General features: G+C 38.6%; 2 protein-coding genes across 4 annotated transcripts in view; both read right to left on the bottom strand.

The window, feature by feature from the left end:
• The window catches only part of LOC124141036 (uncharacterized protein C12orf29 homolog), a 32,270-nt gene extending 26,140 nt beyond the window's left edge, over positions 1-6,130 (bottom strand). Inside the window, exon 1 of one of the 3 annotated variants that reach the window (XM_048385705.1) lies at positions 6,106-6,130. The gene's annotated coding sequence lies outside the window, so the exon portion shown is untranslated. Of the gene's footprint in view, positions 1-2,602; positions 2,865-6,105 lie in introns of those variants that run through there. The other 2 variants (XM_046508901.2, XM_046508900.2) reach the window with 2 other exon arrangements.
• Positions 6,131-8,307: 2,177 nt separating this feature from the next.
• LOC124141037 (1-acylglycerol-3-phosphate O-acyltransferase Pnpla3-like) lies at positions 8,308-20,602 on the bottom strand. Its single transcript, XM_048385816.1, has 8 exons — positions 20,255-20,602; positions 18,764-18,996; positions 15,216-15,281; positions 14,792-15,059; positions 14,125-14,322; positions 13,490-13,625; positions 12,615-12,734; positions 8,308-12,219 (listed from the first exon to the last, which is right to left on the bottom strand). The coding sequence occupies exons 1-8, from the start codon at positions 20,415-20,417 to the stop codon at positions 11,493-11,495; spliced, it is 1,911 nt and encodes a 636-aa protein (XP_048241773.1). The 5' UTR covers positions 20,418-20,602; the 3' UTR covers positions 8,308-11,492.
• Between the last annotated feature and the right edge of the window lie 1,250 nt (positions 20,603-21,852).

Genomic DNA, 21,852 nt, shown 5'->3' with positions numbered 1-21,852 from the left:
AAACAAATCAAATGACAGACAAGAAGCATTTTATCTTGGAAGTTGTTGCAAATTCAATCTCATTAAAATCAGATCTTAGTTCTCACTACCACTAAACAAAAAGGTCCAAGGACATCCCATTTCAGATCATGTCAGAATGACCTTTCACGAACTTTGACCGACCAATGAGTGACTAAGAAGAAGTGGACAATAGCCAATCTGAAACCAGCTTTTTCAAGCTATACGGCACTAGTTTCAAACTGGCAACTTACACACCAGACTATGCTTTCAGGGATATTTCTTGCCGTAAAAGACGACTATGCTTGTCGTAAGACTCAGTTAGAGGCAACTAATGGGATCAGGTGGTCAGGCTCGCTGACTTGGTTGATGCATGTCATCGATCCCAATTGCATGGATTGATGCTCATGATGTCAATCACCGGATTGTCTGGTCCAGACTCGATCATTTACAGACCTCCGTCATATAGCTGGAATATTGCTGAGTCCGGCGTTAAACAACAAACAAACAAACCAACCAACATATATTGGGTACCTTCTGCAATCTGCTAAAATTGCCTTATTTGGTGACTGGTAGCCAATGCCAAGTACAAATTTACAAAATTTTGTATTAATTTTCTTAATTCTGTGACGAAATAAGGTTCCCCAAAGTTCCAACCTGTCTCAAGAAAATGGTTAAAAAGACACTTATAAAAGGGTAATAACACAGAACAGGTTTCCTTTACAGCTTCTGTTGGGATCCCATCATGTCCCAGTGATTTGCAAGTTTTCAAATGCTGTATAGCATTTATTATTTCCTATTCTGATATTTCCCCACTGACCAGTTCATCACAGTCTATGGTAGAATTGTTTTCTAGAAAATCTGCAACGTCTTCATCAAAGGAGTGATTTGGTTTTAAAAGTTCTCTGAGGTAGGCATCCAAGTCATCAGTAGTAATGGATGAGGATGCTAACTCACGTCTATAGCAATATTTATGAATTGTTTTCCAAAATAATTTACAATCCTAAATTTTTTCAGCATTTACACTTCTTCAGAGACAGACCTTTCACGATCAATCTTTTTTCATTTACAAGTTTCTTTAAAAAGGTTTTTGACGTTTAAATACTCACTACAAATGTTCACTATTGTTCGTAGTCCTAAACCTGTCTAGAAGGACATATGTTGTAGGTTTCAGTGTCTAGTATTCCCTATCAGTGAGTGAGTGAGTGAGTTGGGTTTAACGCTGCTTTTAACAGTATTCCAGTTATATCACGGCGTGTCAGCTTAATGTGGGAGGAAAGCCCGAAGTGATGCATGTCTCAGACGTTTACCACTTCGGTGAAACCCATGAGCACGGGTATGGTGCTGACAAACCTAGAAACATAATCGGGGCGAACCGGGATTCGAACCCAGAATTGTGGCACCTTAGACGACTGGGCCACCCGTGCCCCCTATTCCCTATCAAACCACTGTGGCTGGTGTTGGTGTAGCTTGTTTACTTTAGGTCGTCGTGCTTCACCACCACCGCTCTATCTGCCCACAGTACATGTGCATTCTCAAACACACTGTTGACAGTCATGGTCTGGGAACATATATTTAAAATCTGTGGTACTTTGGGGACAAGTTTCTATCGAAGGTTTTCACAAAACTTACATTTTTGAGTTTTGAAAAGGGCCCATTTACATTCCATATTATGAAGGATAATTTTATTTCCTGAATATATCTATATATATATATATATATATCTATCATCATGTTTGGATTTAGTAGTGGACCTGCACGTATCTTTACAATGGCCTTGACCACTTTCCTATCTGGATTGCCCTGTGCTACTGTTACGCTCGCCAGATTGTCTCTTGGGATGGCTGTATGTCCACCTTGTACAGTCCGTTTGACTCCAAATGAGAACGATGAATTGCAAAATAACTCGAAATCCAGAAAAGTGTATGAAACATCAATACGGTACTTGACCATGAATACCCTGTACCCAACAAAATCTGAATTTTGTTTAATTTAAGACCCATGACGGATGAAGTTCTTTAAGAAACTATCATGTAATTTTGTATAGAAATGTGTACATGACACGTAGGGGGGACAAACCGTGGAAGGCACAGCGCAAGCACGCATGCACTGCACGTTCTGTGTTAGGGGAAATGACAGAGCGTTAGAGGGGCCGTCTCATGATAATTTCAGTCGCAATCTGTAATTGCTTCTTTGTTGCCTAACGCCTCACGTCACCGACCAATCCCCCTGCCATACGACGCGGAGAGTGAACAATCGAGTCTGGACCAGTCAATCCAGTGATCAGTAAAAATAGGTAAGCCATCAACAATGATCCACATCGAAGGGGTACGACGCCACACTGTCAACCAAGTCACCAAGCCTGACAACCCGATGCTGAAAGTGAGCGCCAGTGAATAAGGAGGCGTGAAAAAGCGTTAGGTCATGGTATGGGATAACCAGCTGATTCCATAGCTCATTGACGAGGCAGGTAACACGCACGTGCCATATTTAGTACATACATCATCATCCATGCACTCAAATGTCGGCTAGTGGCGAAATAAATTATCTGTGTCGTTAGGTCTATGTATGTTACTTAGGATGGAATATATTTAGACCTACGTACATGAAAAGGGGGCCAGTGTCGTCCGTTCCTCAAATTAAAGAAAATCGGTTTCCGAGATACCTGTTTTCGTGGCATTCACTCCTCGCGGTCGAGTCAGTATACGTCCCTTTCCCAGACCAGGCCACAGCGCTACGTTTATCGAGAGGTATGCCTGTTGTACACGCGCGTGTACTTCAACTATACTGTATTTAAGCCCCCGCACGCCAAAACGAAATGCGCGGCTAATAATAGACAAATCCCAGTCAAATTATAACAATTCCATACATTTTCATTCGTGACCAACTCGTGTTATTCCGGGACAAGCCTTGCAGGTTACGGAAAGGGGCGAGTGGTGACGAATGATTGGACTGGACAACATATGCGTCAGACAGCTGTTTAGCAAAATATTGCAGCCAGTGAAGAGAGTACAAAAAATACACATATTTGGGTTGGGTCATGGACAAGTGGACATTGTATAAGAAAATACATTTTAAAGTGTTTTTACATTTTGTCTTTTCGCGGAGGGTCATGAAAAAAGTGTATAAGAAGATGGGGAGGGTCATCCAAAATTGTGACAAGCATAAGGGGAGCGTCAATATTATCGGTACATTAGTTGCACATGACCGGTCCCTTATCTTGTCGGTACATGACATACGGAGTCCTTACTTATTTTTGTGTCGCTCCTCTCCCGCCAAAAGAATCCATTATTTTTTATTTCTGAATTATCCGCCGTCCATCTCTTTTTGTATGCTGCTTCTTAAAAACGTTTTACACTCTTAACGTGTTTTTAACACCACGGTCGCATATATACATGGCAGTATGCGTTCTTAAAGTGACCGGTTGAAACTTGGAATGGAAGCAACTCTTTGCTTCTTATTTCTGTGGTGCGATGTAGGAATCGCTTCCACGATAGTTCATATAAAAAGCGGGGAGACGTTTCAGAAAACACGTGGCATGAAAACCTGTGATGATGGCAATCACACAGACGGGCCTCTCTAGCTGTTGTTTGTGTTTCAGGGTTGGTGCAACCTCGGTCGTCAAAGAAGGCACAACTTACTGCCATGTTTGAAAACCTCCTGACCTCTACCTTCGCGGATTCTCTCAGCGATTAGAGAGTTCAGTTTTGTACTCTTTGTAAGTGTTACCCAGGTCACATTCACTCAGAATGACTTAAAACTGAAAACAACAAAGAATTTGGGTCACGTTTGTTTTATGTTCGATAAAACATGGCTGACAAAGACGTCATGTAGATACATGTTTATACTTCAAGTTTTCAACTTGGTGTGGCGCAACGGATAAAATATCAACACTCATTAACTATACTAGGCATACAATAAAGTATTATAATACCCAACTAGTTCTTGGTTACTTATATTTTCAATGTCAACATTAGATGACAAGACCCATCAACACAACTTACAATGGAACTACAATGTAGTTGATAACATTAATATCAACTTTCAAGAAACCATAAAAGATAAATCCATGCATTCATGGTAACCATAACACCAGTAAGATGCTAAATTTCCATACTGTATTACAACATTGCATAAATATCAAATACTCTATAAAAGTGAACTATTTATATACTTGGCATATGTTATGTGTGAAAATAATACCTTAATGAATTATACTTCCAATAGTTTGTTATTACAAATGAAAACTAAGAAATTACAGATTATCTTATAAATGAGTATTGAGTCAAACTGCATTACATTGTGAAGTGTCGTAAAATCAGTGTGTAAACAAGACAACAAGAATTACCTCCCTTTAACTGAGACATGCTATGCTATGAAATGGGATGTGCTGTAACTTATTTTGGTTCAGCTCAGTTATAATGTTTTAATGCAGTAAAGTTATATTTACAATGATTATGCTATATGCTTGAAGTGTGTTCTTACAAAATATACAACGAAAGTATGCCAAACGATGTACATGAAAATGTGGGAGGTCACGTGACCTCAAATATGAACTATCAGCGAGGTGTGGACAAATATAGCTTTTTATCCTAACTTTTGCTTGAAAACATTGCCTGAGGAGTGTGTGTACATGTTTGACAGCGATACACATCATATATATTTGATGCAAAATTTAACTGAATGCACTTACAATGGGTGAAAGGTACTATATACAACATAAGCTTGACTCCGAACCATCACAGCCTGTTCAAGCTTCATCAACTTAAATGACTGGTTTACTTGCAATGAGCCAATTTGGTAACATTTACTGATCATATCTGTTTGTACGTATAATTTGTCACTTCATACTTATTACAAATATAAAGAAACCGTGAGGGCAGCCAAACTTACTTAGTTACCACTAGTAAAATATACACCAATGCGTACGATCTCCTGTCTCATAACATGAAGATTCAAGACATTTTGATTCAAATATCTTTTTGCAGAAACCTCAGTTTATTCAGTGCTTATAATATTCAATAGTTCTTGAATTTGCCTGACATACGTGAGACGATAGTTATCTTATATTCGTTTAGCTGTGAATTATCGAAAAGATGTTAGATATGCATGTAAATATTGTAGGAATTTATTGTATGAATGCTTGTAACATATGAAATCTGTTTCACTTAGGAAACATTCCGAAACAATACTTTGCATTTCTTTGTTGTTAAATTTAAACGTTGTTAAATCAGGGAGATCATGCAACACGACGGCGGTCTGTAATTAATTGAGTGATCCAGTGATTGATATTGTGAACAATGGAGGATCATCTGTACTTTTTCTGTTGTTGGTATGGGAGATAAAATAAATTACATATGTCTCGCATTCTAGGAAAAAAAAAAATGTGCCCTTTTCATGTAGACAACTGTCCAAATATACAATGTTATGTTTGTTTATTCAATAAAAATAATAATTGAGCAGCTGTTTATGTTGTAAAAATAATTGAGATCCTAAACATTAAAAATGCTGATCTTGATCAGCAGACCATTCGATCCATTTCGTCGCAGCTCACGACCAGCAAAGGTTGCTGGGGACCTATTCCAGTCGGGAATCCCCACGGGAGTCTCCTGGACTGCCTTCTGTGACTGATTGAAGCGCCTCATAAATATATTATTTTATCATATAATGGATAGGTTTCTCGGCAGGATAAAGCCAACGGATAAAAACGATATCCGTTGAGGTCATATGCGGATAGAGATGCAAATATCAAAGGTCAAGTAGGGACTACTTTCGCTGTTTATAAACAAACTTGGCGTCGCCCTCGTCATTCGGCGATGGAGTCAGAATTAACCACCGGGAATCTGGATAAACGACAGGGATAATTTCTATCATTATCAAAAGAACAGTCTAACATACTGAAAATCAGTGTCTAACTGTGACGTAGCTAAGGCATTTCATAAGTTGTGGCAACTTGGGAGATATAAATTTCGAAACGATTTTGCGAGGGCACTAGGCCTAGCCGAGCGGGATCAGTAGCCATATCTGTGCTTGAAGACCTCTGCGGCTTGAAACCTTCTCCACAAATTAAAAAAGTTGGATTTGGCCGAAATATGTTTGAATTGTTACCTTGTTTCGTTTTGTCGCTGTGTGTACATTTGACTACACTTCTTAACATTATGACAGGACAGACCGACTGTCAACAACGTATTCATGAACGTGGCCGTGACGTCTCATAGACTAGGGTTAGAGTAGCTTCCCTTTGACAAAGCGCAGTTACTCTAGCGGATAGACCAATGGATTGCCGCGAAAGACAATTAAAAACAATTGTTGTTTTGCGTATATGTTGCTTCAACACTGTATAAGAAACAGATTTCAGTTGGAACTATATTGGCTACTGTCACTGTCCGACTGACACATCACTCACCCTGTGACGTAATAAATATTAATGCGCGCATTCCAGGGCCCACTTGCACAAAGCGACCTTAGCGCTAAGATGATCGTAACTCCCATACTTTAACATAGGCTTCCAATAGTCTTAGCGCTAAGATTGCTTTGTGCAAGTGGACCCAGGAAGACACAATGTTTTTGTAATGTTTGTGAGAGAGGGAAAGCGATTTTGAAGCACAAAATTAAATAATGACATTATATGATAAAGAGGTTATCACGCTTGTGTGTTTGGAGATGGTAAATATCCTGTATTAGGAATAAACACCATGTATTTAGCTCGCCTAGGCTCGCTAAATACAATGTTTATTCCTAATGCAGGATATATACCATTGCGTGATAACCTCTATTTACATTATTGCAAAAGACAATATATTCCTCAAAGTTTTTGTTGTTGTTTTAAGTGTTTAAGAGGCCTCCTTCAGTCTTAGCAATTTCGGCTGACCTGTCCCCCTTTGGGACTTGTGTGTGAGTAGGGTACACATATGTATTGCGAGTGTAAGTATTCATAAACTTTCTCTTTTCGTGTTGATATGATTTCTATTTTCGTATATTGATATGACTTCATTTTTAATCTTTGGCTGGTGTGTTTATATATGTTCGAGTCCATCACTCGGAAAGTGAGTTAGTTTGGCCTCGCTATTGCATCTCTTGGCTACAGGAGATCTACAACAGATAGTGGATCTAACTGCAATTCTTGTTTTAACCGTGCCTGGGCATGGGCATGGTCTAGAGATTCCAGTAACAAGGGATCAATGGAATGAGGTTGATGGCAAGATGGGCATACCTTGCCATGGTGCTTGTGGTGAATTCCTCAAAGTAATATAGTACAGTACTTATAGTACATGTGAGATTATACTCAGGTTATGGAGAAGTTTAGTCTATCTAACAATGTATTTAATAAAAATAATGCAAAACAAACAGAACGGTTAAATGTTTTCATTATTCTTCAGTTTCCTATAGTCTATATAATTGAAAGAAATAATCCTAGTCTTGCCTAATAAAACTCCTGCAACCCAACACAGATCAAACGCAACTTACAAACACAATCAACAATCATAATCTGGTTAATCTGTGTCCACTTGACGAGTATGGAGCAGCTCAGTGATCAGAAGGTAAGACAAGGCAGTTACACTGGTCACACTTGACTGGTCTGTCTATGATTAGGTCATCTGACAATTGGGATGTCTGAAAACTGGGAGTGAACTCTTTACCAAAGACCAGGTAAACAGTTTTACTATTTAGTTTGGAACTCTGAGGCAATATATGATGCGTTTCTTGTTTAACGCCCCGCTCAGTAATATTCAAATACAACATATGATGTCGGTCTGTAAAAGAGGCTTCTTGTTGTGCATGTTTAGCTCATCAAATGACAAAACAAAATTAATATTTTCATGAGCCGCAATACATACACAAAATCGTCAAACTCTTTTCATGAGCAGCGCTACATACACAGAATGATCAAAGTGATCAACTTTTTCAGTTCACCAGATGAGATAGCTGTGTCATTTTAAAAGAACAGACAACTGTTCCATTTTTTGTATTTTCTTGCTGATCTCGTCACATCCATTAGGGGCAAACTGAAAGTAGTTCCGTCTGAAGTGGTGTTTCTTGCAGATAAATATAGAATTTCATTATTATGTACATATTAAACAATGTCATATTCATCAATAATAGCGTATTTACTATACATATACGTGTAGTTATCACAAGATAAAATGTTAATGGCGAGTCGTTATGATGACTGGGGTCCAATCTTGCAGCCTGGTTCCCTGGGTAGCTACATTGTGTACATTCTACTCGGGATCAGGCTGCCAATCTTGCCGAATCCTGGCTGCTCTGGCAGTTAATCGCTTTCATTTTCAGAAACTGGCAACTCAGGTCTGATTTAAACTGTTGTTTATTGTGTCACGCTTGATGACGTATGTACAAGAATTTACATCAAGGTATATGAACAATATCAATAAATACAGCTATACATATACATATAAACAAAAGGACAAATTGTACAACTGATTTTTTTTCATGTATGTACATATCACCACTGTACATTGCCTCCGAAGTTACAGAAAAGCTCATACTAGCTTTGTGAAAAGTAGGAATCAAACCAGAAATGAATGAGGATATGAACTGGTATTAATCAAACAATCACATACTCTTGTCAGCTCAACATGGAGGAAAGTCATGCAAGTCTTAAACCTTTACCAAGTTGGTGAATCCCACCTCAGGTACGATGTTAAACTAATAGGGATAACAATCAGAGTCAAATATGTTTTCAGAGAGTTATTATGAGAAAATATTTTAAGACACCTATAGTGAGATGATGAAAGTATAGTTTCAGTTTTAATACTCAAGCGGATTGAGAAAAGGAAGATGGTGAACTGTCACCAGGTCATTAAATCAGATTTACTGGTCTTACACTGAATTAGTAGAAAATATTTCAATATAGACCAATATATTGGTCATATATATATTTGAAGGATTCAATGAAATAATCACTTACTATGACATTTGTTCAAACTGGCAGACTGTATAGAAAATAAAGAGACAAACACACAAATATAAAAAATAAAAACAACTGGTGTCCAAATGGTGTTTTCGTAGGGGCATGCCACTATTATGTTTAAATGACAGTGTGTTACTCAGGTCAAAACCCTTTTTCCATTTTTTGGTACTAGTTTCCAAGAGACAAATTTAATATTTGGTGTTCTTTGGTATTGATATTTGTGACTAATAGTTCAGGTTTGAGAATTCTTGCAGATGTATTCTACAGTACAATTCAATAAATAGACACCAACATCATATAATGCCATTACTCTTGACTCGCATTTCACTCACTAAGTGATGACATAATCATACCGTAACCTGGATACATATTCTCTCAGCATCAGAGCAAAACACCATTTGAATCCTGTTATCTGAAGCCTGATCTTCATCACAGTGCATTATTTCAGGACATGAATCAACCAACTCAGTGGTCTCCAGGATAGTGTCTCTGTCCAAATGAGTGGACGGCTGGCGATTTGATCCCCATGTCATTACAAAAGATGCTAAAAGCTGGTATCTTTGTTACCGTGACTTGTGCTTGGCATCAAAAGGGTAAACAAGTACTGGCCAGCTCCGAGTCAGTAGACTGTGTTGGAGGAAGGTATCTATGTCCAAACTGTGGCATGGGTTCTCAATGGGCAAGTACATTAAACCAGCATTAGACTAGACAACAAGCAGCCCAAACACACCAATTGCATGCGCAACATTATGTGCATTAAAACCCCATTTCACCTCTCCTCTTAACATGTATCACACATTATTGGGATCATTGTTTGTTCTAGTGTCTGCTCTAACAAAACTGTATAAAACCATTTAAAACAGTCACCCATTTGATATTTGTTTCAACTCACGACATACAGTATTACTTTGATGTATAATGGCCATTTCAAATTATGTTCTTGAAAACAAGACATGAGAATAAGCCTTCAGGCTTATGAAAAATATACAAAAGATGCTATGATAAATTACAATAATAATGCAATTAATAGCATTTTGGTATGTACAAAGCCATCATTATTTGCATAGGAAAAATAATATTTGGACAGCAGCTTGCATATACAGGTTCTTTCAGTAAATAGAACCTGCCACATGAATTGCTTCATGATTATAAGATGAGAGACATAACTGGATACTCGATGTTCCTGTGCATCACATCTCCATTCTGTTATGACCACATACACTGGACACATTTTCCAGCAAACCTTCGCCTCGTCCAGGTTGGCAAGATAATTTATACGTCTGATCCATTGCATCAAGGGCTTGCTCGAATGGGACTGCAATTTTGAAATTAGACCAAATTTTGATTGGTTGTTGAATTCAATTTCCTGAGGAAGGAAATGTTGATGACAAGATGGAGATGAAGACATTACTCCTGAAATGAAGCTTTGGTGGCGCCTGGGTTCCAGGTATTCATCAAAATACAATAGTGATACTATACCCTTGATAATCAAGGAGCAAGATTTGAGCATTTCATGCTAGGTTCCATTCACAGAAAGAATAACCCCAAATATTCAGTGCTTTTGTCTACAATGCCCTGTAATTACCGGTTTTGCATCAGGAAGACATGTATACAAATGAATATATACACATATGGTTAGGTATACATATGTTTCTCTATGTACACATTGTATATACAATAGTATTGATGAGATGTAACATGAAGTGACGTATGAATATGCCTTATAGACTTCGTTACAACTAAAAGATCAAGTTTACAGATAACACATTCAAAAATCATCCAGAAATATCTAATGTCCCCTCAAACATTTTCTTTCAAACTAAAGCCAATAATATCTGGTCAACTATCCAACATTTAGCAAATAACAGATTTCTGTAAAATGTCATAAAAAGGTTCAATCTGAAACTGACTCTAAAAAATATTCATGAAGGTGTCTGATATGCCTTGCATTCTGTCATCCATTGCTTTAATTTAAAGACATATATAGGCACTGACTAAATAAAGATATAATTCAATGGATTTTGATAAAATTATTCATAAAACAACTAAAATTATTTAACAACTGCCAAATAAAATGTGGAATGGTTTTCAAAACCTTCTTTCCCTTAGGGGTCCTAAAACAAAATCAAGATTCTTACAGACATCTTTGCCTTAAACCAAATTAAAAGAAAGGTTAACAAAGTAAATAATTTGACTGCCAACAAAAAACAAGATTGAAATTTAACAGGTTGCACTAAAAACAGAATATATTTTAACACAGAATAAGACTGTTTAAGAGAGGAATATAATGTCAAACAACATTTGTTTTTATAAAATTTCAGAAATAACTGCCAGGCAAGTTTGAAAACATCATGGTAGTGAATAACGATGAGTTTGATTAATTGAAAGGATATGACAGTTCCATGATAAAACAAAATGTTAATGACTGGTAGACATCAGGTTTGCAACAAAACATGTTACTCCATCATCCTTAACAAGTTTCACAATGTGACAAGACTCCATGCATAGGAGTACCTACTGGACACACTGTGACATAGCACTTGATGTTTTTTACCACTAATCCTCAAGCTTCTTTTGGCGAGCTCTCTATCACCGTAGACTGTAACTGTGGAATTGATAATGCCGAGTCAATCAACGCCTCCAATTCATCTTCAATTTCTGGCTTCATTTCAAGATAGCTATCCCACGACAAATCAGGTTCAGACGTAGAAGTATTTGTCAAACTTTCTTCCACTTCTGTACTTGACTCATAGACGCCAGTCCTTATCGAACGTGATTCATGGAGATCAACGTCAACGTTTTTCAAACTGAAAATCTCTTCAAACTTATAGCACCCTTTGCTGCTGGGATCTTCATAATAATATGAGAGTGCTGACTCCATCTGGTTTGTAATATGTAGACACTGCTCAAATGTGTCAAATATTTCCTGACAGGGTGCGTTGGTTGCAGAGCAATGGTCGCTACCCCGAGGTAGGTATAGAAGATCGCCCGTGGGGCTGGACTGCTGTATTTGTACATCCTCCATTTGAAGCCTGTCCATGTGTCCATGAAGGTGTTCCAGTGACCGAACGGTGCTCGGCTTGGAAGTGTTGAAGTCAACAGCAAAGCCAATGTTGAAGTTGCGTACGATGGCACTATTGTTGGTTGCACTCTCAGGGTATTTCTTGCGTCGGTTGGCGGTGTTGCGAGTGCCAGGGGTGAAGGAGTGGCTTCTCCGAGTTGACAAACGACGGCGCCGTGGAGTCTGCTTCTGATCTTTTACTTCTGTGATGGCCAGCTGACAAGTAAACCTGAAAGTACAAATGATGTTGATATGATGTCTGTCCCATTAACACAACACACTATTCATACTTGCCCCAAATAGCATATAAATTTGAACCTCCAATAACAGTTCCGCACATCAAGCTTCAAGAACCAGGTCTGGGTTCAAATCTACATGGGTACAATATATAAGGTCCATTTCTGGTGTCCCCCGCTGAGACATTGCAGGAATAACATGGGTGTTATCATTATTAGGGAGCGTAAATATTTCAGTGTTGTTATGATGCTGTTGTGTGATACTGTTAGTAGTTCCAGTGGCGAGTAAGAGGATAGAAAAGGGCATATTTACCGAACACACAAGGAGAGGAAAAGGGTATGTATGCATATATCAAGATGGCCGCACCACACCGTGGGGGGTACACACCTAGCGGAATAGCGTGGGTGATGGTGGAACATCTTAATAGCAATGATCTTGAGCAGCTCCACAGTGTCGCCCACAACACTCTGCACATCCTGCGGCATCGACGGCAACCACTGCAGGAACCTGTAACACAACAACCAAATGTAAAGGCCCACTATCTGCTAATTCACATGATTTAATATTTCAGACATGTGTCACAAATACCCTCAAATGACAAAACACAACCTAGAAGTGTAAGGAGTTAATGCTTCGTCGAGGTTATTGCACTCATACACTGACATGCATGCATGTACGTACGTGTGTATGTGGCTGCATGTACTAGTCCGGACTAATGCGAGTTCCATAGTGCTGACCTACTGAGATGCCATGCCGCAGTTTAACATGAATACCCCACTTAGACACAGTATACTGAATCTTAAGCCGACCCATCCTTGTTTTAGCCGTTGAATGTCGAGTGCTAGGCAGGGTAACAACAAGTACTTTCTTTTGGTATGACACAAGGGACCAAACAAATGACCGTCCGCTTTCCAGGAAGACGCTCTCTCCAACAGACCACAGAGGCGGTCACAACAAGATGGCACACATCGTAAACATTCAATCCCAATCTTGTTGGCTCTTTTGTCATAATATTGCCGAAATGTGCTGCATTAGTGTACGAAATTAAGGGTGGTCCTAGGATCCTTGAGGACCCCCTACATATAACATCAGGACCCCTTTAACACTGCTAAATATTAACTCAGGTATCTTTATGACAAGGATAACACAGTGGGAACCTGTTTTCACTGAAAAACATGTAGGCCAAAGTAATGTGACTGCAGGCTAAAACACAAGTGTAGAACATTGTGAGTGTCTACAACTGACTTCCTATTTTTACTTACTTGACCACAGTTCGGACCGCCATCTCTGCAGGCAGCACCCAGGGGGTGGCGGCTAGGGAGAGGAGTTTGACCGGCCTGGAGTTATAGAAGTAGTTCACAAGCCCCTTGTTCACAGAGTCACATGCATGCTGGAATGCTGGAACAGTAAGAAAACATTCAAAAGGGTATAACATGATGTATAAATCCTGCAAAATTGCACTCAACTACTACTACTACTATTTTCATACTTGACACAAATCTGCAACATACTCCTCCCTACAAGCACAGGTTTTTTATGATAAAATCAATTAGGTTAGTGAAGTTATTTTTGTCATCACTATGGTGTAGACTTAAAGTTAACCTCATACATGACTCTCAACATAAATGCACAATATGATTGATGAAAATAGAAACTTTTCATGACAAGTAGTCAGAAGATAGTATTTTTCCAAACTATTTTTGTAAAATGTTGTTCTTTTATACAAAAGTATCATTGAGTGATCTCAGAATAGGATAATTGTATCTCAGCACTATGTACCACGATGCAGTGAAACACTGTTTTCCTCCTTCCCTGAAATGGAGAAGTATTGAAGAACCCTTTTAAGCCTAAGCATTTGTATCTCCTTATCAGTCGATTTCCAATGACAACAACTCACCCAGCATTACGGTTGGTGGCAGCGAATCAACCAGGGCCCCATGCAGTTTCTTCTTACACTCTTCGCAGTCATTGTCTTCACCGTCGCATTCAAAGTCTTCTTCATCCTCCTCGCTCTCTTCCGTCTCTGAGTCCTCCTCCGCGTCTGTTGTTGAGATACATGACCGCACGCTAAGGTGACGTGTGCATGATATCAGATCTGAAACAGTCCCAGCTTTCTTTGAAAACTTGTAAAACCATAAGTATCACAATACAGTTCCATGCATGAGTTGGTTCTTCTGTTTTGAAGTGTTGTTAAAATGTGGTTTAATGTCGTGTTCAAGACAATTGCACTTGTATAGCGATGTGCATGTGTCTACTTGTAATAGTCCAAACTAATGCTGGTCAGCCCACTGAGATACCAAGCCGCATGAACATAAATTCCCCATCAAATACTTTATACAGTCTCCGAGCCAACCAGTCCTTGTTTTATCCCCTTAATACCAAGTGCCAGGCAGGGTAACAAGTACCTTCTTTTAACATATTTTTGATGGAATCACTGACCTACAGGCAGACACTCCATCCCCAACAAACAACTTGAACACAACATTCATACATCGAGGAAAACCCTAAATCTGTAAGACATTTTTTTTGTGTGTGTGTTATCAGTTCCAATGCAGATTACTTACTGTTAGTCTGAAGGAAGACGAGTGTGTCATCAAAGCCCTGCCTACACATATCACTGAGCACTTCAGGGTGCGGGGGAAACAAGGCGTGGGAGAGGCGATACAGGTTCTCTGTGGTGCACTGCATGCTGGTATTGACGAGGGTGATGTGGAGAAAGTTAGACGAGCCATCGCTGGGGCAGATGTCACTCTCGCCTGAGAACGGTGACACAGTGATTGTGTCTTCATCCAGAATGGGCAGATTGTCACTAAGTCCTCCATCAACATAGCGCTGACAACCAAAACATCACAACATTGTATTAGACAAGTTGAACTGGATAACATAAACTTAGAACTATTTGGTTTTCCAGTTATTGAAAGCAAACAATATTTACAAATTTCACAAAAGCTATCTGACTATTAGTATAAGTGACAACAGAGTACATACCACTCCTCGGAACTTGGGAGGTATTAAGCCACTATAGAATGGCACAAAAGCACTGCATAACAAAGCCTGTAAAAGAGAATTTTGCTTATAAGACAAATTGAAGAAAGATGTAACTAGACTTGAAGCATTATTACACATCAATACATAGACATTAAGATTGACAGCATAGATCATAGCTGTATATCAGAAGGTAACAAGTTCATTTGGGGCTGGCTTTCGATATAGATCATCGAGATCAATAATCGCTAACTATATATTGATCAATTATTGATAAATATCAGAAAAATAGTGAGTGAGTGAGGTTTAACGCAGCTTTAAACAGTATTCCAGTTATAATGCGGCGTGTCAGCTTAATGTGGGAGGAAAGCCTGAAGTGATGCATGTCTCAGACGTTTACAACTTTGGTGACACCCACGAGCATGGGTATGGTGCTGACAATCCTAGAAACATAAGTGGGCGAACCGGGATTCGAACCTACAATCATAGGTTTCTGGCGTGCCAAGGGTACACAACTCTGCATAGCGCCTCAGACGACTGGGTCACCCGTGCCCCCCTTCAGAGAAATAACTTAAAGCAAATATGCAAGAAAGTTCTGAAAGAAATCAACTTCTTTCTTGCCACTGGTGAGCAGTGACACTTTGTGGAGATACGACAAAAACAGTTGCTTTCCGTCTCTGACAACTGACATGATTGACAATAACAAGTCCATTTCGGTAAATCTAAACTTGATTTCATCACAATAGTTTATGTAAATTAGTATCAATGACAACAATTTCATATAGATAATCGTTAATATTTCTTTCCATCAGCGATAATTCTGATTATTGATCTTTATAGCCAGCCCTATTCATAGTATGAAATGGTCGATGGCTTGACGATACATCAAAAAGTGAAACTATACATTGAAAAATAACAAACAATATGGAACCTGAACTAAATTTAGCACTCAAAGAAAAACAAAAACACTTTAGTGTCAGTGCCGTCTGTGGTCAGAATATACTATGGTTGGGTACACATGTTTTTCCTAACTACACACAATAATCACACTGAGGCATATGTGAAACATGTTAAATCATGTCAAAAATGCTGTAAAGGTTAAGACATGAGAATTAATTAATTATCAGGTGACCCACTTCCAACCCAACCAACAGATATGTACAATGACAAGGCAACTATCTCCAACAATGTGCCTGATGTGACCTTATTTCTCATGCCATCTTATCAATTCATGACCCAAGGCCGAGCATAACTGAATGTGACACCCCACCTAGCAATGACGCGTTTAGTTAACAGATACAATCCCACTATCTACATAGGATTCCATACTAAGTGCCCTTGAAGAAAAATTGGGAAACACAATTGGTATAAGTCTTAAATTCAGCATGATGAGATATAAAACATTATGGTTTAATTAACATTGCATTTAACATATTTAACTGCAATAATGTAAAACTGAGCAATAACCATGACAACGTCTCTTCCACTTGTGGTCCTGACATCAGAGAAATACAAGTCACTAGGGCTGGGATGGGTAACTCGGGTGGGTACTGAGTAGGACGCAGGTACCCACAGGACTACCCGGATCCATGGTTAGTCACGTGATATATTGTTTAATGACAAAAAATTATCTAGAACTCTATGGTTACGCTAAAAGACAATAATGTTCACATTTCTTTCTGACTATGCACCAATTCCTTCAGATTTTTCATATGGTTGAATAAAGATATAACTTAATTTAACTTCGGTGTATGAATGACCAGATTGTTTAATAGTTGTATCTAAATACATTTTGCCAGGGCTATGCTAAAAATGTTCCCAATCGGACATTTTGAGACATCTCCTGAGACCTACAGTGGGTACCCAAGTAGGGTTGGGTAATAGGGGGATGGGTACCCGGGAAGTAAATTTTGTCTTGTCCCAGCCCTAAAAGTCACCATTTCAAAGCCAAGTACAAAGTTGTAAGCATATTTAACATGAATCAGGAATCAAACTGGTACAATGAATAGTATTGTGCATCCCTAAAAACTCAATATTATTTTTCTCTGCATGAATTCTTTACATTTGTGTGTACTGGAAGTACATTTCTGTGTTGCATAAAACCCTACGTATTAAGTGTCATGTTCCAATAAGCATCTTCTGGCCAACTTGCAAACCAATCTGTAAGTAATCTTTATATGTGCCAAAAATGTATACGATGGTCAGTATTTTCATGTGTAAATTTTCGACAAGCATTTGATGTTATTTACGGGGATTTATCCTGACCTGCCCTAAGTCTGATAACAGGTCAAATGTGTGTAAAAATTCCAAAATTTGAATTAAAATAATTGTCAAATAGTTATTATAGTAATAAGAAAACTTATTACTTTGCATAGGTGAATTGCAATAAACAAGAAGAGGCTTTAAACGTTGAATTTAATCCAAAAATACCCCTGAATTGAAGAAAATAAGGACTTATTAGAAAATTTCAATATGATCGAACTGTTTTTACTTTAACCCTTAGTTTGGGATCCTAGATAAGCCCTGATCTGCGTCTATTTATATGAGTGTAGGATATTTTGCAACCGGTAAAACCTGACTTAACCATGTCAACGACTGCCTCAAAGACAACCGGTAATAAAAACAACAACATTTGCCTACATTTTTGATGGCCTAATGATTAATGTAGGCAAATGGTAAGTTACAGATAATAATTCACCTATAGCCACAGTGGACAAATCCACATCCTCCAATCAGGTGAGAATTAGTCATCCATAAGTCTTCATGTTTCGGAATTCATTGAAGTTTTAGATCTACATATTGTGTCGTACAAAACAATCAAAAAATAAATTCCGAAAGTTGATCTTAAAAATATATATAATTTCATAAAAGTCTGACAGATTTCAAGTTGTCAGACACGATGGCGGAATTTGATACTTTCTGATTGGTCACCCATGTTGTTTGATTGACAGGTCTCAAAATGATAATTATATGCATCAATAAGATTTATGAAGTAACAGATTAACAAGTAAATCAAGTCAGACAATTGGTACACACATTATTCTTTCATAGACGGGCTCAAATTACTTTAGTAGCTGGTTAAAGCAGGGATGTATCTTGACCAACTCAGAGGCAGATATTTGGACACAAGTCAACAGCAGAAAATGTCATTAAAATGTCCCATATTGAAAGTACAAAGTTCCTAATTCATGGTATTGCTTTGTTGAAGTGACTTGTATTTCACAGACAGGATTATTTTCTATAAATTGCCTGCTAAAGATACTTAGTTTGGTATCCAGGATAAATACCTGTAAAGTCATGCACTGTATTTATCCGTATTGATCTAATGTTGCACAAATAGCCACACATTAATCAATCAAAGTCTGTGATGAAGACAATTAAGTCATTGCACATCACAAATTAGAGAAGCCCCAATAGCCTGTAGAGCCACAACTAAATTTCATAACATTAGTGATTACAGACAGCCCACTTATTTTGCCACTAGACACAGGCTTGCAGGCCAGCATTAATTTGTATCACTGATGCGATAATAAGCCTTCTTGTTTTCTCACCTGGATAAGCTCTGCTTTTGAGTCAAAGTCTGATACAATCACACACTTCTTGTCCGAAACTCTTGTGAGGGAGACGAAAAGACGACCTGACACAATCTCATGGGCATTGTCTGGCAGAACTTCCCACAATGCGTCCCGGAGAATTCTGTCAATGGCAAAGCTGGGGTGCAGTGGTCCTAATGAGCGTGATCTAGCCTTGGTTGCTAGTCGGAGAGTAAAACTTGTACATTCACCTGAAACCAAGCAATCATAATGAGAAATCACATTACATCTTGTATAATTTGGATTATCCAACTGATCCTAATTTAAAGTAAATACATTTACTTTCTTTGTCAAAATTAAGCACGAATGTCAAGGGATATCTGATGTTCAAGCCTAAAGATTTAGGGAGTCCTCAGATTCAAATACTATTGACACATGACTGAGGCAAATCTCATCGGTTTACCAGGACCCCCATGTAAACTGTTAACGGTACTATTTTATGTCAGTGAAATTACAATATTTCTGCAATTAAGAACAGATATTTTCAATCTCGTTAAAATCAGATCTAATTTCACGCTTTGTTTAGCGGTAGCGAGAACTAAGGTCTGATTTGAATGAGATTGAGATATTTTGTTCATCCTTTTTGTAATGTGGAATGTTATAATCAGTAAAATGAAAATAATTACATTGCTAACGTTGCCACAAAGTCGCCAATATTGGCCAAGGGTGCAGGCAATCTTTATTTTAGGATGATGGTTGGTTTGCTGTTTAACGCTGCGCACAGCTATATTTTAGGATGACCTGCCATTCAAATTTTAGAAGATCAAGAAAGTAGCAGTGGTTTTGCTGAAGACATTACGACATATACTTTATCAACATTAAATAGGATATTCGTATATGTCATTATGAACAAAAGTTAAACGATCTTTTGGACATTTTTGATGAGTAGGTCGATGTCTAGAAAATTAAGCCATGTGGAAGTGACTGTCACCCCCCACGATTCTCCCCGAATCTGTCATATCTAGCCCAGCTACCCACTGACACCTCCCAAACAATTTAAATACAACAGATGAGAATATGGTATTCATGTCACTTTAATTTTGAATTCCTCAAAACGTAAACATCATTTGTCTACACATGTGTAACGAGCTCAAGTCAGCGTCCTCGAGTGGCAAATCACCCCATTTTCAACCAATCAGAAATGAGGACTAGACAGCGCCCCATAACTAAAAATCTAAACTGCAATAAACATCACGACACCAACAATGAATATACAAGTTTGTGTTCAGACAATCACAAGAAACAAAGACAACAACACTACACTTTTCGGCTTCTCTGTCAAACCCAAACAACTCAAGCATGTAACAAACGGCGACACGAAGCAATTGTTTCAGGCGAATCGAGACGCAATGTCAAATGCGGTTTGTTGTTGGTTGGCTATTGTCAGGTGATATTTACAGTCTCGCGATGACGATGTCTCATGCGAAATATACACAAACACAAACTTACCTAAACATGCATCACAAAGAAAACAACAAGCAGTGATGGCCCCCGCACTAGCTCCTAACAGCTTCCCTTCATGGAGAAAATGTGGCGCGTGTTCTCTCAGACAGCTTGCTACACCAATGTGGTAAATACCAAGAAATCCACACCCGGAAAACGAAAAACTCATAATTCCGCGGGGACCTTTCTCCTCCGAAATATATCCAACAGTTGGTAGAAGTTTTCACTTAGATCATATATCCAAAAGACAAAGCTAGTGGCACAGCATTTGTGTGAAGGGCCCTTCGAATACCTCCAGTGGCGATTGTTTTGAATGCCTTGAGCAACGCAACATGTGACGTTGAAGATCTGGAAGGTCACGTGGACACACAGCCCGTACGGTTTCGAAGAATCTGATTGGTTGTTGCTATCTGCCGAGTGAGTGCGAGCTCTGTGATTGGTCAGTAATTAAAGACAGTAAATTGTGTTTTTATGTAACGTATGAATGAACATTTTACCTCATGAAGTATTTATTAAAAGATATTTTAATGGGAATTCATGATATACAGAAAATGCCGACTATACATGCAGGTGTTATGGGTTTTCGGACGCTTAAGAAACATTCGTAATTTTCTCGTTAATCACAAGAACAACTGTAAAACATCTCACTCACTTATGAAAGACGACTTTATCTTAAAAACAGGTCATTATCAGAGAATTTACAATGTATGTGTGACGCTACACACCTTGTTATAGCGCGAGTAATCACGATAAACATGGTCGTCCGAAAACGGATGATCAAAGGCCATAAAATGGATCAATTTTATGGTCTCGGGTATGATGTCAGAAAATCTATGACACGACGATCTATTCAATGAATTACTTTGTCAAAGAATAAATGATTACCTGAAAATAATGCGCCATCTCACTTTTAGTTCAACGTGATAAACCTATGTTGAGAGAAAGAGCTAGACAGACAGACGGAGAGAGAGAGAGAGAATGAGAGTCAGAGACTCGAAAGGGGCGGACAGGTAGAGGCAGGCGTAGAGAGCGGAATTATCTGCACACTAAACAGCTGCCCAAAGACCAAACACCCACCACGAGACACGATGTGAGGAATCCTTCATCAGTCGAACACAACAAACATGACACAATCATACAAAATAAAAGCTGGGTTCGTTGGTCAAGCATCTTCGTTACGTCAGGGCCACTGACCCCGTCAATGTTATCTAACTCCCATTGGAAGTGACCATGTGGAATTCCAGCACGACCGGCACAAAGCATCTCAAAAATAGATACTGGAAAAGGATCATTTTACCTTCTATAACCTCTTTTTCCTCCTCAGTTGCCATCAGCCCCGGGGGGAGGTTAATTAGAAAGATCTCTCCCAACCCCATGGCGATTCTAGTTTCGACAATTGCTTTGACCACATTTATATTTGGCCATGCCCCATATAATATCTATTTATTAATTTACAACAATAACCGATCTATGCAGAAGGACCCGGATACAAAGTCCAAACCATGACATGACAGTATTTAGATATGGCAGTGCTATAAAATTCGCTTTTGAAAAACACCTATATATTACACCATACATAATATAGATCAGTCTTTCTGAAATAA

The sequence above is a fragment of the Haliotis rufescens genome, unplaced genomic scaffold (genome assembly GCF_023055435.1).
Source record: "Haliotis rufescens isolate VD_foot unplaced genomic scaffold, xgHalRufe1.0.p SCAF_6, whole genome shotgun sequence".
Taxonomy (NCBI): Eukaryota; Metazoa; Mollusca; class Gastropoda; order Lepetellida; family Haliotidae; genus Haliotis; species Haliotis rufescens.
This window is presented reverse-complemented; position numbering and strand designations above follow the sequence as displayed.

Bases quoted from the DNA above. Each gene is read 5' to 3' on its own strand.
- LOC124141037 (XM_048385816.1), bottom strand. From the start codon at position 20,417: ATGAGTTTTTCGTTTTCCGGGTGTGGATTTCTTGGTATTTACCACATT. The intron at 15,060-15,215 runs GTATGTACTCTG...TTTGGTTGTCAG, and splicing joins CTCCCAAGTTCCGAGGAGTG to CGCTATGTTGATGGAGGACT. The intron at 14,323-14,791 runs GTAAGTAATCTG...GGACTGTTTCAG, and splicing joins CGTCTTCCTTCAGACTAACA to ATCTGATATCATGCACACGT.